The sequence below is a fragment of the Emydura macquarii genome, unplaced genomic scaffold (assembly GCF_026122565.2).
Source record: "Emydura macquarii macquarii isolate MOO-44397 ecotype Brisbane River unplaced genomic scaffold, CSIRO-AGI_Emac_v2 contig_2768, whole genome shotgun sequence".
Lineage (NCBI taxonomy): Eukaryota > Metazoa > Chordata > Testudines > Chelidae > Emydura > Emydura macquarii.
The window spans coordinates 35,141,570-35,156,986 of record NW_027132905.1 but is presented as its reverse complement, the minus strand read 5'-3'; the positions used below and the strand labels follow the sequence as shown (position 1 = coordinate 35,156,986).

General features: G+C 49.4%; 1 protein-coding gene across 8 annotated transcripts in view; it reads right to left on the bottom strand.

Moving 5' to 3' along the window:
- Positions 1 to 10,820: 10,820 nt before the first annotated feature.
- The window catches only part of ZNF362 (zinc finger protein 362), a 45,521-nt gene continuing 40,924 nt past the window's right edge, over positions 10,821 to 15,417 (bottom strand). For all 8 annotated transcript variants that reach the window (XM_067567024.1, XM_067567023.1, XM_067567026.1 and 5 more), the window contains one exon: positions 10,821 to 15,086. In XM_067567024.1, coding sequence (XP_067423125.1) covers positions 14,970 to 15,086 — 117 coding nt within the window. In that variant the 3' untranslated portion in view covers positions 10,821 to 14,969. The remainder of the gene's footprint in view (positions 15,087 to 15,417) is intronic.

The window sequence follows — 15,417 nt, the reverse complement described above, 5'->3', positions numbered from 1 at the left end:
CTTCTGGAACCTTCTCCTGCAGCTCACCGTTTGACTGCAGCCCGGCTCAGCAGCAGTTAACAATTGCTCCCCCCTCGGATGGCTGTGGAGATGAGTTTGGTGCATATCAATTCTAGCTCCCATGGCACAAACTCCGCTTCCCCTTTACACCAATTGGCAGCATCTACAAGCCAAGACTTCCCTGGGCCATAGCGCCTGCAGAGGATGCTCCTCCTAGAGCCCCTGGGGCCATGCTGGCAGGGAGGACCTGGGGGGGGGGGGGGGGGTGAAGTTTCCCCAGAAACTGCTCTGTAGATGTACAGAGGTTTCCGGTCACAAGCACTGTCGAGCTGATGCCTTTCACCAGCATTAAATCCCTGAAATGTTTTCTAGGCTGAACTTCCTCATCATATGCAAGCTGTTTGCAAATATGCAAGTTGGCTCATTTGCATGCAGTGTCACATACGACTAGCCACTCTGTACCCCCTGCTTGCCATGGGGAATGCCAGGGCAGAAGAGCCTGGCTCTTGGCAATGAGGGTCTGCAGGCCGAGTGGAATTTCCCCTCTTTGGGACCTCAGTTTACTTTAGGGAAGGTACATATCAGAGATCATTTAAATAAACCGTCTGGGACACGAGAGCATCTGTGCTCAGCGCAGGGATTTCCTTCACCCCTAACGGAGACCAGGTGTGACGCTTTCTCGGGACATCCACAGCCACAGGTGCCCTGGTTACCCCTCTGCCTTAGCAAAAGCAAGATGTGTTGATGTGTGTGAAAGTGAGTGACAGCTCCCTGGCCGCCAAGTTTGTTAGCTCCTGCTTTGCCTTGCAGGTAATGCTTGGCCCTAGTCCCTGAACCCCCAGGAAGCGCCTTCCTCTGCAGTAGCCAGTCCCTGTTACAAGTCACACACAGAAATTACAAAGGCAGCTGTCTTCAATGAGACAGGGCAGATACCAGCCTGTGGGGTCAGCTGTGTCTTCACACGCTACTTCCTTACACTAGTAAAACGAAGCATACATTAGTGAATGAAGAACCAATACTAAGCAAAGATAATAAACAGAAAATGCTTACAAACAAAACAAAAGTATCCCACACTTTCTGGTCACTACAATGTAATATGTTAATTGTATCTAAAACATATGTGCACCTAAAACCTTCTCTGTAGATCTTGCTGGTATTCAGTCATACCAGGACCCAGATTTTCATGAGTCCCCTAAGACACCTAGGCAGGGTGTTGTGCCCATGCAAACAAGGTTGGCTCCTAAAGTCCTCTTTTCCCACTCAGCACTAGCTAGGGAGAACTCATTCAGACCTGCTTACACCTTTATGGGGCCGGCCTATGGTTCCCCCAACTTTGAGCGCTGGGTTCCAGCTCCACGCTCTGGATGATGTGCTAGGAAGGTTCCTGCCTCTTACTAAATGGTGCCTCAGCCCAGCAGGGGTGCTCCTGTTGGCGCAGGATTCAGCCTTTTGGCTGCCACAGGCCATTCAGCACAGTGTAGGGGTGCAGAGACTTGAGCTGCTCTGGGGAGCTGCGGTTAGCAGCGTGAGCTGTGGGGCAAGGATTCTCCAGCCCCGGATCCCCCCAGCTGTAGCGTTTCACTGAAAAGGGGTCAAGTGAAAAAAGCTGCAGAGTTAAAAAACATTCCTTGTCTCTTTCTCAGTGCTTCAGTGTTTAAATAGGAATTAGAACATAAGAACGGTTACATTGGGTCAGACCAATGGTGCATGTAGCCCAGCGTCCTGTCTGCCAAGAATGGCCAGTGCGACATGCTTCAGAGGGAATGAACAGAATGGGCAATCATCACGTGATCCATCCCCTGTCATCCACTCCCAGCTTCTGGCAAACGGACCTTTAGGGACACTCAGAGCAAGGGCTTGCATCCCCGGCCATCTTGGTTAATAGCCATTGCTGAATCTGTCTTCCAAGAACAGATCCAATTCTTTTTTGAATAGTTATAGCTTTGGTCTTGTTACAGTTTTGGCCGTCACAACATCCCCTGGTAACAAGTGCCACCGGTGACTGTGCATTGTATCAAGAAATACTTCCGTATGTTTGTTTTAAACCTGCTGCCTACTAATTTCATTGGGTGACCCCCTGGTTCTTGTGTTATGTGGATAAATAACACTTCCCTGTTCACTTTCTCCACACCAGTCAAGATTTTATAGACCTCTGTCATACCGCTCCTTAGTCATCTCTGTTCTAAGATGAATAGTCCCACTCTTTTTAATCTCTCCCCATACGGAAGCTGTTCCATACCCCCAATCATTTTGGTTGCCCTTCTCTCTATCTTTTCCAATTCTAATAGATCTTTTTTGAGATGAGGCAACCAGAACTGCACACAGTACTCAAGATGTGGGCATAGCATGTATTTATATGATAGTTTCTGTCTTTTATCTATCCTTTTCCTAATGGTTCTTAATATTCTGTTAGCTTTTTTGACAGCTACTGCACGCTGAGCAGATGTTTTCACAGAACTAGCCACACTGACTCCAATGAGTGGTAGCAGCTAATTTAGCTCCATTTTGTATGTATAGTTGGGATTATGTTTCCAATGTGCATTATTTTGCATTTATCAACATTGAATTTCATGTGCCATTTTGATGCCCAGTCACTCAGTTTTGTGAGATCCCTTTGTAACTCACTGCAGTCTGCTTTGGACTTAACTATTGTGATGAAGTGGAGATATTCTTGGGGTTTTCTCTGAGTGCTGTGTGTGCGCCTCAGTTTCTGCATATGTTACTCGTATTTTGGTGATGGGATCTGGGTGTGTGATCATTCAGAGACCACTAGAGGGCAGATGCACCTTTCCCAGCCACACATACACAAACCTAGCCCGGACCCTCTGCCCTGGCCCAAACAATTGCAACAGGTCATGGCAGGTAGAGAACAGGGGGAATGGCCACCTTGCATGGGAAGGAGACAAAGGACTGGGGAGAGGCAAGGGGACATCTCTGGGGAGGGTGTAATGGGCTGCCTGGAAGGAAAAGCCAGTGCCCCGTGGGGAGTTGGCTGGGGAGCAGAGCCCAAGGATGGTGCTCTGGGACTCCTCGGGGATTGCTGCTATAACTCCTAATTAAGCTGCTAGCAAAGTCCTTCTACGCTGTGATCCTGAGATCTAATAAACCCTTCTAACTTCCACACTGACTGTGAATCGCTTTGGACGGCAAGGCGAGGTGCATGGCCCTTTGGCCCCCAGAGTCCCAGCCAGGTGGTCTGATGGGGGGGCCCAGGCAGAGCAGGGGTGCTGAACGCTGCAAGGCCAGAGTCAGGAGGTGGCTGCACTGGTGTGTGGAGACCCAGGGGGAGGGGAGGGCAGACTCCGAAACACTAGAGTTCTGACTGGCTGCATCCCACGTGGTTCCAGAGCCCTGTCTGGAGACTCTATCACAAATATCTTGAGTAGTTTTGTATCATCTGCAAATTTTGCCACCTCCCTGTTTACCCCTTTTTTTCCAGATCATTTATGAATACATTGAACAGCACTGATCCAAGTACAGACCCCCTGGGGATACCACTATTTACCCATCTTCATTCTGAAAACTGACCATTTATTTCTACCCTTTGTTTCCTATCTTTTGACCAGTTACTGATCCAGGAGAGGACCTTCCCTCTTATCTCATGACTGGTTACTTTGCTTAAGAGCCTTTGGTGAGGGACATTGTCAAAGGCTTTCTGAAAATCCAAGTACACTTTATCCACTGGATCACCCTTGTACATGTTTGTTCACCCCCCTCAAAGAATTCTTGTAGATTGGTGACATATGATTTCCCTTTATAAAAGCCATATTGACTCTTCCTTAACAAATCATGTTCATCTAGGTATCTGATAAGTCTGTTCCTTACTATAGTTTCTACCAATTTGCCTGGTGTTTAGGGCTGGTGAAGGATGGTGAAGGATGGCCCTGCAGACCAAACCCCCATTTTTACCCCAGACCAAAGGCAGCATGGGCAGCACCAGGCTGAGACAACCCCCTTCCCTCCCCCCACAATTACCCAAACCCCTTGAGGTGCATGCTTTCATCTTCCCTCCACTAACATCCCAGGCAGCACAGACTTAGAAGCAAGAGAACATGACCACCAAGAGCCTTCCAGTAAGGGGTTTATAGTTAGCAGATCTCCAGTTCTGTCTGCCTGTTTATTTGTATTGTTATTGGCAGAAGTATCAATGATATCGTTAGCTAAATGGGAGCTGCCTCTTTAAAATCACAGTTGGCCAGATGTGTTCCAGGGATGGGGAGGTTCCACTTCCCTGTGAAGCATCAGAGCTTGGCCACAGCTGGAGATGGGGCACTGGACAGGGTGGACCAGTGCTCTGGGATGGTCCAGAGAATCCTTTCTAGATGCTTAGCCAGTGAATCTTGCTCATGTGCCCAAGATCAAACTGATCACCGGGTCTGGGGTCGGGAAGGAACTTCCCCCAAGCCAGATCAGCAGGGACCATGCCGGAGGATTTACCTTCCTCTGCAGCATGAGACGCAGGTCCACTGAGCCCATCTGGGCACATCCAGATGGCAGGGGCCTTGGGCATTAGCAGCATCTCTGTCTCTCGTGTGCTCTGCAGGGTCACAACACTCTCGTCTCTGGTGGGCTGAACGGCTTTGGTCTAATTAAAGGCTTTGGGTCAATGCAGGGAGAACTGGGTGAAATTCTCTGTCCCTTTCTGTGCAGGAGCTGAGCCTGGATGATCTAATGGTTGCTTCCCCTTAAATGCTATAATCTATTAAATCAGACAGGGCATTTGGAGTGGGGCCTAACAAAGACCTGTGAGCTGGGTGAGAAAACTGCCTGTAGCTGGGCTGGGGAGGATGCAGAGCTTGGCTATAGGGGGAGATTGACTGGCAGACATTCCCCAGGTGGACACTCTATTCTGGAATAGGTATAGCTCTATAAATTCACACCTTGTCTTATTCCAGAATAACAGCCCCATGTAGACAAGCCCTCAGCTGATAAAGAAAGGTCCAACCTGAGATAGAAAAGAAAGAAAGAAGAACCTTGTATGACATTACCCAGGGTACAGTCTGGACAGATGGACAGCTGTGTCCCCTCAGTTCTCCAACCTAAGATGCCTTTTACACTGCTTTGCTGTGAAAGAAAACACTCCTGGTCCGCTCACACAGCCTCTAGCATGTAAATCACTCCCAATGATACTATGAGAACTATAGCCAGCCACCCATGAAATACACTGCAGGGCAGCACCAGCAACCTCCCAGTCCCAGACTTTCTTGTGTCTTGTAGTGCCCAGCACCCCTGGACAATACAATCTCATATAAAGCCTGTCATTTATTAATAGAAATGATATGCACAAATCTTGTTATCCCAAATGGAGTTTCCCAAACACTTCAATCTAAGCAGACTGCTTTAGATAAAGCAACAAAACAAATTTATCAACCACAGGAAGATAGACTTTAAGTGACTACAATTAATGAGGCATAAAAGTCAGAATTGGTTACAAGAAATAAAAGGTAAAATGCAACTAACACCTAACGTAACAAGCTAAGGGAATACAAAGAAAGGTCACACACCACATCGTCCAGCTGAACCTCTTTCAGTCAGGATCTTGTGCTCCCCCAACCAGGCCAATGCTTCTTCCTTTGTTCTGCAAGAGTTGATGATGCCGTGGGTAGAGCACAAGGGAAATATGATTTGGGGTGTCTGTTCTCTTCTCTTATAGCCCTTTCTCTTGCACAAGAATCATCTCCAGCTGATGTTCAGGAGACAGAATGTCTGTGTGGCCAGAACCTTAAGCTGCTGCTTTGTCAAAAGGTAGATTTTTTTGCCCACACCCTCTCTCCTGCCAAAGAATGGCCAATTAATCAGATGCAATCCATTTGATCTCACTGACACCTAGCTGATGCATTGGCCAGCCATTTATCTCTGGGGAACGTGTTTGTGACTACGCTCTGGAACATGTCATGGTAATACCATATCATGGACTCTTATATCGTTACAAAATGTTGCCAACATATTTTACCAGGACAATAATGATCAGCAAAGCAGGAGTTTTCAAATGATTCCTTATGGCTTACGCGATATGATTTGTACAAAATGTAATATAATCTTGTAAAGGGGCAAACACAGGAGTACAGACTGTCACACCTTGTCACCAATGTTGTAATGGGCCCGTCACTGCTTGACTTGGCCACAGAGGCCTGGGCCACAGCTGGGCTCTACCTCCCGGAGCCCTAGCGCAAGAATATGCCACGAAGGCACAATTTTGATGAGACCTGCCAGAATTCAATTTGTGCCCTCTCCCTCCCCTGAATTCTGGCAAGTCCTAGCAAAATGGTGCCTTCTCAGCAGGTTTGTTTAGGGTCAAAGCAGGGCTTAAATTCAGCTGGAGCAGTCTGCCGTGGAGGTCTGGTAAAAATTTTAGCCCCATGAGGCTAAGGCCTGCAGACCTCCTATTCCACAGATAAATCCCTGCGTCCCCGTGTCTTCTGCAGGGCTGAAGCCCCCAGCCCCGGCACCTCCTGCAAAGAATGGGGGGGGAGGGGGGGCCGGGGTGTGGTGGCCTCCACGAAATACTCAGTGAGAATGCAAGCCCTGGTTAGAAGGAGATGGATGCAGGCCTGTGCTGTGCCTACACTCTGAAGTTTTTACTGCCTTTCACTAACATTCAGTTTAGCCATGTGAGAGGAGCCCACTAGGCCCTGCACAATACTGGATTGACGTATATACAGCCAGATGAAGCCAAGACTTCTTGGCTGACAGAAAACTTGGCTTTCACCTTTGCAGGGGGCCAGACCATATTTTCACCAGTTAGCCAGAACTCTTTACACAGGCTCAGTACTTCGGTCTCACAATGGTACCAATGGTCAGCGTGACACAGGGGTTTCTTAGAGACCGTGTGTGGGGAGCTAGAATGTAAGTCCTAGGCTCATGAGATGCCCGTAGTCACGCGGCACCTCTTTCCAGTTGGCAGGAAGAGGTTCTTGGGTCACGCCTGCCTCCTGAGGTTGTTAGTGGAGCACTTGGAGATCCTCTTCTGGGGGGTGGGGTGGGGTGGGAAAGTGTTATTAAGCTTCCCCATCCCCCCTGCCAAGGCACCAGCCAGGAACTCCAGCAGCCACCAGGCATCTCAGAAGCAGGGCTGCAGTGCCAGTTCTCGCTGGACCTGCAGCCTGGCGGTGGGCAGGAATGTGTGCATGTGGAGGGTCAGGGACAACTGCATTTCCTGGGTGCGAGGTGGGTTCCTGCTCTGTTTGGGATGTTCACGAACACACTGCAAATGGCACCTTCTCTGCTGCATGGGCCCCATGTTGTGATGGCAGCAGCAAGAGTGCGGGGCTCATTGGCTTTAAGGCCAGAAGGGAACATTGAGGTCATCTAGTCTGACTTTCTGCACATTGCAGGCGACAGAGCCTCACCTGTAATATGGCAATCAGTTAGACCCTGAACATGTGGGTCACCAGCTAGGCCCGAGGGAAAGAATTCTTTGTAGTAACACAGAGTCCTCTCCATCTAGTGTCCCATCACTGGTCCTTGGAGAGATTTGTTAATAGCAGTTGTGGATGGACCATATGCCATTATAGGCACCCTCATCACACCATCCCCTCCATAAATGTATCAAACTCAGTCTTGAAACAGGTTAGATGTTTTGGTCCTACTACTCCTCTTGGAAGGCTGTTCCAGAACTTCACTCCTCTGATAGAAACCTTCATCTAATTTCAATCCTAAACTTGTTGCTGGCCAGTTTATATTCATTTGCTCTTGTGTCAATATTGGCCCTTAACTTAAATAACTCCTCTCCCTGACTGGTGTTTATCACTCTGATGTATTTATAAAGATCAGTCATATCTCTCCTCAATCTTTGTTCAAGTGCCTCAAGTCTCCTCTCATAAGGAAGGTGTCCCATTCCTCAGATCATCCTAATAGCCCTTCTCTGCACCTGTGCCAGTTTAAATTCATCTTTCTTAAACATGGGAGATCAGAGTTGTACACAGTATCCAGATGAGGGCTCACCAGAACCTTGTATAATGGTAATAATGCTTTCCTATCTCTCCTGGAAATGTCTCACCTGACACATCTTAGGAGTGCATTAGCCTTTTTCACAGCCACAACATATTGGTGTTCATAGTCATCCTGTGATTGACCAATACACCCAAGTCTTTCTCCTCCTCAGCTGATACATCTTGACCTTATAGCAAAAATTGTTTGATTAGTCCTTAAGTGCATAACCTTGCACTTTGCACTATTAAATTTCATCCCATTCCTTATTCCAGTTTTCAAGGCCATCCAGATCTTCCTCTCTGATATTCTAGTCCTCCTCTGTATTGGCAATACCTCCCACCTTTGTTTAATTCACAAATTTAATTAGCACACTCCTGCTTTTTGTGTCAAGGTCATTAAAGGAAATGTTAAGTAAGACTGGTCCCAAGAACAGTCCCTGGGGAACCCCACCAGTAACCTCCCTCCAGCCTGACAGTGCACCTTTCAGCATGACCCACTCCCTTTAACTACTGGCTTACCCACCTTTCGATTCTCATATTAATCCCCATCTTCACCAATTTAACTAGTAATTTCTAGTGCTGTCAGTGAATCACAATTAACACCTCCGATTAACTGAAAACAAAATTAACATGGTAATTTTTTTAATGCATTAATTCCATACCTCTGAGCTGAAGCCCGAGCCCAGAGCTCAGTGGGTGGTGAGGGTTAGAGGGGAGACTGAAGCCCTGTGCCCCTAGGGGGGCTGAAGCCCAGAGTCCCACACCCCAAGGAGAGCTGAAACGTGGAGCCCCAAGCCTGTATTTGAAAATATAGAAAACATCCAAAAATATTTAAGTAAATGGTATTCTATTATTGTTTAACAGTGCAATTAAAATTACAATTAACGGACCTGAAAGAACAGGTTCAGGACTATTTAGAAAAGCTGGACATGCGAAAGTCCATTGGGCCAGATGCAATGCATCCAAGGGTGCTGAGGGAGTTGGTTGATGTGATTGCAGAGCCATTGGCCATTGTCTTTGAAAACTTGTGGCGATCGGGGGAGGTCCCAGATGATTGGAAAAAGGCAAATATAGTGCCCATCTTCAAGAAAGGGAGGAAAGAGGATCCAGGGAACTACAGACCGGTTAGCCTCACCTCAGTCCCCGGAAAAATCAGGGAGCAGATCCTCAAGGAATCCATTTTGAAGCACTTGGAGGAGAGGAAGGTGATCAAGAACAGTCAGCATGTATTCACTAAGGGCAAGTCATGCCTGACCAACCTGATTGCTTTCTATGAAGATGTGACTGGCTCTGTGGATGTGGGGAAAGCGGTAGACATGATATAGCTTGACTTTAGTAAAGCTTTTGATACAGTATTCTTTCCAGTAAGTTAAATTAGTATGGGTTAGATGAATGGCCTATAAGGTGGATAGAAAGCTGGCTAGATCATCAGGCTCAATGGATGGTTATCAATGGCTTGATGTTTAGTTGGCAGCCGGTATCAAATGGAGTGACCCGGGGTTGGTCCTGGGGTTGGTTTTGTTCAACACCTTCATTAATGATCTGGAGGATGGGGTGGCTTGCATCCTCACCAAGTTTGCGGATGACACTAAGCTGGAGGGAGTGGTAGATATGCTGAAGGGTAGGGATAGGATACAGAGTGACCTAGACAAATTGGAGGATTGGGCCAAAAGAAATCTGATGAGGGTCAACAAGGACAAGTGCATTTAGGATGGAAGAATCCTACGCACTGCTACAGACTGGGGACTAACTGGCTAGGCAGCAGTTCGACTGAAGTGGACCTGGGGGTTACAGCGGACAAGAAGCTGGATATGAGTCAGCAGTGTGCCCTTATTGCCAAGAAGACTAATGGCATATTGGGCTGCATCAGTAGATCGACGGAAGTGATTATTCCCCTCTATTTGGCACTGGTGAAGCCACACCTGGAGTATTGTGTCCAGTTTTGGGCCTCCCACTACAGAAAGGATGTGGACAAATTAGAGAGTCCAATGGAGGGCAATGAAAATGATTAGGGGGCTAGGGCACATGACTTATGAGGAGAGACTAAGAGAACAGGGCTTATTTAGTCTGCAGAAGAGAAGAATGAAGGGGGATTTGATAATGGCCTTCAACTAGCTGAAGGGGGACTCCTAAGATGAGGGAGCTAGGCTGTTCTCAATGGTAGCAGATGACAGAACAAGGAGCAATGGTCTCAAGTTGCAGTGGGGGAAGTCTAGGTTGGATATTAGGAAAAATCTTTTTCACTAGGAGGGTGGTGAAGCACTGGAATGGGTTACCTAGGGAGGTGGTGGAATCTCCATCCTTAGAGGTTTTTAAGGTGCAGCTTGACAAAACCCTGGCTCTGGGATGATTTAGTCGGGGTTGGTCCTGCTTTGAGCAGGGGGCTGGACTAGATGACCTCCTGAGATCCCTTCCAACCCTAATCTTCTATGATTAATTTTTTTAATCGCTTGACTGTCCTAGTTATTTCCCATGTGGAACTGTATCAAATGCCTTACTGAAATGAAGTAACGTTAGATCTATTGCACTGCCTTTGCTTAGAAAAGCAGTTGTCTCCTAAAAAAAGAAGAGAGACAGAGCAGGTTGGTCTGCCACCATCTGCCTTTAGTGAAGCCATATTCTATTTTATGCAGTTACTGTTGACCCCTATGTCCTTAACTACTTTTTTGTCTCCCCCCTCCAAACAGTCTCATCTATGCATCTCAAAGCTCCTCTCAATGGTGGCTCAGTTTCATCATCCCCATTTTACACATGGGGGAATTGGTTTGGAGGCAAAGTGATTCAGCCAGCACTCTCTGATTTCCACTCCCATACCATGGCCCAGCTTGGGTCTCCGACTAATCACCACTCTGGCTATCTCAGAACAAACCAGTTGCACATCTGCCAGCCTTTCCGAAGTTTGCATGTACAGTTTATTTTTTTTCACAACAGAAATACAAAGAGCAAAATTGTTTTGAATTTTTTTTAACTTTTTTTTTTTTTTAAACATAATGCAAACTTTCGATGCGGAAGCCACAGCCTCCTCATGTCTTTCTGTTAACCACAATGCAAGACAGAGAGAAGGGGGAAGGAGAATCCTTTTTTTCCCCCTCCTTTTTCTTTTTTTAATAAGGTAATAACTAGATCTAGAGACACGTGGCCTGGATTTTCATATAGAAAAAAAAAAAAAAGAAAAAAAAAAGATGTGTTAACAGTATGTATAAGAGGCATATTTACACAGTATTAACATGCTGACAAAAAGGTTACAATATTGAATATCGTACAACATCGATTCAGAAACAAAGGTCAGGGCACGGGGCAGGGCAAAAAGAGAATCAAATTAATAAACAGAAGAGGCAATAAACAAACAACCTGGTAAAACAATGATATAGTTAAGGCTTAAAAAGTGTATAAAAATAACACAGTCAATATCCAAAACAGAACCAAAGAGTACATAATATAGGAGTTTTTGTCTTGTCTTTCTTGGAGGGTTGGGGGCGTGGGGCATTCTTTCTTCTCTATACATAGGTGTTATATATACATATAACCCCATGTATATGTACACACACACACACACACACACGGGTGTGCATGGCTTTCCAAACAGGGGTGCTGGCAAAGAGGGCGAGCCTATTTGTTTGCTGTTTTTTTAAATACCAGATTGAATTTGTTTCACCCAACGGGAAGGATCTATGAATTGCTGCTGGTGGAGGTAATGGGGAGATGGGATGGATCCACTCTGCTTTATAAATATATTATGGTCGGGAAGATCTCTGTTCTGGCTGCAAAAGTTTTACGTGGCTGTATCGCCTCCTGCTGGGAAGGATGCTCTCACCAGCAATGCACAGTGCCTCCTGCTGGGAGAAGCTGGGCTAGTGCGTGAGCAGCCAACCAGCACTTCTGGCTGGAGCTATGGCGAGCTCTCCATCCATCGGTCCTAGCTCCTACCCTAGACCCTACAGTGGCCCTGCTGAGCTGGGTTAGCTCTGAGACCTCTCCAGGCAACACTGCCGTAGTGTATTTGTTCTCTGCAAGGCCTGCTGCTGCCATTGACTCTTGCTGATGCAGCCCCCCCCCCCCAGGCATTTACATCTTTCTAATTATTCTTTTTGCTGCATTTGCTTCTCTGTGACTGGACTTTTGGGTTCGGCAAGGCAGAGAGAGATCCACAGCACCTTGGGTGGGAGAATCATCTGGTGACCCCATGGTAGGGCAGGACTCCATGTCTTCCATTGCTGGATTTCTCCCTCCTAAGCCCACTCCAAGGGCCCTGCCATGTGACTGCACCGCTGGGGTCTGACTTCCAGGGGGTGCAACTTCCCCGAGGGCAAGCAGAGGTGGGGAAGGAACTCCACTCCAGAATACTGACTGCTCTGTGTTTCTCCCCTCACCTGTCTGGCCCAGTCACATGGTGCCAGGACACAGCAAGCCCACCCCCTACTGGATACACTCCGGGACATGCCAGCTTTCCTGTTCCCCCTTGGGTGCGTTAGGAAGGAGCTGGTTTGTTACCTGCATCCCAGGAGCTAGGGGGACAGCACCCTCACGGCCTGATCCTGCCCCAGTAATCTCCAGGAGAGCTTGTCATGGAAGCAGAATCAGACTCCAACAGATGAGAGCTTCAGAGCCAAGCTGCATTAATGTCACAGCTTGCAGCTCTCCTCTGATGCCAGCAGCAGGGAACAGGAGAAATGCAGAGCATTCTCTGCACGCACTCCTGTCTCCACAAGTCCTGTCTTCCCTGCAAAGCCCGACTGTGCTAGCTACAGCTCTGCTTGCAAGCCACCCCCGGATGCTCCTAGCTGTCTCTCGAGTGTCACTGTGCCAGCCAACACATACTCTGCAGCTGGGTTCATGCCCATGCTGCACAGACGTGCCAGTAGACAGAGGGAAATTCTCACGCCAGCCAGCAGGTGCCACAGCAGGGAGATACAACCGACAGTGACAAAGCCATAGGGAGTGCAGGCGCCGTTTCAGGCACACAGCCAGGGCAGCCTCGCCTCAGGTCTTGGGACCCAGCGAGAGGCAGGGACTGGGGCCAGAGGGGTTTTCTATGTGAATCTTGTGACAGTGCAGAAAGCGCTTCCAAGAGCCATGCTGGGATCCTAGAGGGCACCACTTGCAGAGAAGTAGGAACCCTTGATTGGGAGGGAGAGAGTCGGGGTGCGGGGCCCTGTGCACTTCGGAGTCCCATTGTACTGCCTGGCACCATGGGATGAAGAAAAATCTAGTAGGTGGGGGCCTGGAGGGAGAAGGCTGCACCTTTCCCAGGAGGCGAACTCCTCTCTCTCACATGCACACACTTCCCGCTCCCAGCCAGCAACTTCCGGCCTAGGGCCCAGCACCTTGATGAGCAAATGCAGGTCCCAGGAGGTAACAGAAAGAGAGGAGACCCCAGGCTGCCCCCTTGTCCCATGCTGCTGCTGCTCTGGAAGCCCTGGTAGCGAGGGCTGTGTGGTGCCAGGGCTTCCAGAGCAGCAGCATTATATGCCTGTAGTGGGGAAAAGAGACTGAAAAACAATACACGTCAGAGAGCAGAACATGCGGCGAGCACCCCATCTCTCACACACTCCCACGGTCCCTCGTTAGCACCAGGTGGACTCAGGGAAGGGTGGATTGTGGGCAGCTGAGGCTCTCAAATTCCTGCTGTGAAACCCCTGCTGGATACTCAGCCCCACGCCCAAGAGTGCCCCTCCACTCCCGGACAGCCTAGCAGAGTGGCGGGGTCCAGAGAGGGGAGCCCCACAGCTGGGCCCATACCAGAGCTGGCCACACCTGGCCTGATCAATCTGCCCACTGGCAACACGCTGCCCCAGTCTTGAATAAGGAGGTGGAGCCTACAGACTACAGTTCCCAGCAGGCAATGCCTTCTCGACCTGACAAGATACTGCTCAGCTTCAATGGGAGCACTGCATGCTGGGACCTGTAGTCTTCATGGGCTGCACCTCTGGATTCAACACACAGACATCTGAGTACCTCACTCCCCCCTACCCCCCGGCCTAGATGAACTCAGCCGCCCTGGCTGTGTCCCTGTCATAGGCTGAGCCAGTCCGCCAGCAGCCCCCCACTCATCTACGGCCGCGCAGGGTGAGCCCTGGCAGGGATTCTTTGCACTGCTGGGGGAGGGCGAGGGTGAAATGTGCATGGACCGAGGTGCTGGCTGCAGGACAAACAAGCCCTGTGCAGCTCGAACCAGAATGAGTTAAACAAACAAAAGCAAACAACCAAAACATCCCAAGGAGGTTAGACAAAGCGGCAGAGGGCTGAGCCCGGTCGGTGAACAGGGACGTCCACGGAACAAAGGTCTCCCTCTTGCAGCGCCGCTGAGTAGCGAGCAAGCTTGGCCTGACACTCCTGGCCGCTGCTCAAGCACCCCATCCCCACAGCCAGCAGATCTCACTCTCCAGCCAGCAGGTTAACCCATTCCCCTCTCAACTAGCCTCACGGTGGCTCCCCATGGAGTCCAGGAGGGGCAGCAGATACCAAGTGCCAGGCTGGGGGCACGCCCCAGAGGCTCATCCTGAGAGTGGAGGAGCCCAAGCGCCGGGCCCTGGATCCTGCGCCCCACGCCATCCAGCATTTCTCGGTCCGGTTCTGATTTTCGGTTTTAGCAGCACCAACTTCTTGGCCAATATATATATATCTACTTGTCTCCAAAAGGAGAGAAGAAATAAGTACGGAGGAGTCGGGGGGAGGCAGAAAGAACGAAACAAAAGAAAGAAAATGAAGAAACCAAACACAGAGATTCAAAGTGCTCTGATATAGTCTTTGGATGTCACCAAAACTGTGGGCAAGTTGCTGGCTCTCCCCGCAGGGTGGTGGGGGCAGGGCCAGGGCCGAGGGGGTTTCCAAAACATGACTTCATTCATTAATTTCTCCCAAAAATGAGTTTCTTTGCAGTCGCTTCCCGTGGCTCGGCAGGTGTAGGCGCCCGCGGTGGTGCTGGGCTGGGGGGGAGGGGTCGTGCAATCGTCTCCAAGCCACCCCCTGGCCCCTGACGATCTGGAATTGGGGGGAGGAGAGCTGCGCAGGCGAGGGGTGGGGGGAGGGAGCCCCAGTTTAGATGAGCGAGATCCGCACTGGGATGCCAGGTGACTCCGTCCTTTGAGGTGAGTGCTGGCTCACTAGGTGCTCCACCACGGTGTGTTTGGACATGTGCTTCATCAAATACGTCTCCTGAGGGGAGAGACAGCCGGGCAGCAGGGTGAGCGCTGCAGCTGGGCCGGGAGGGGCCCACTGCCTGCCTCCAATGGGGATGGAACCCTGACCCGTCCTAGGGACCCCGTGCCCAGAAGGGAGACACCCCAACCCCCAAGCCAGCCCTCCCTCCCTCCCGCCTGGAATCCATCCTCATTCACACGCCTGGGAGCACTATAGGACTGTGACAAGCTGATTGACTCTCCCTAGGGATCTGCCTCCATGTGGCGGGAAGAAGCCCCAATTTCAGGCTCTAGCCAACAGAAAGCAACTTTCTCTTACCAGCTGGTTTGTGATTGGCTGGAGCCTG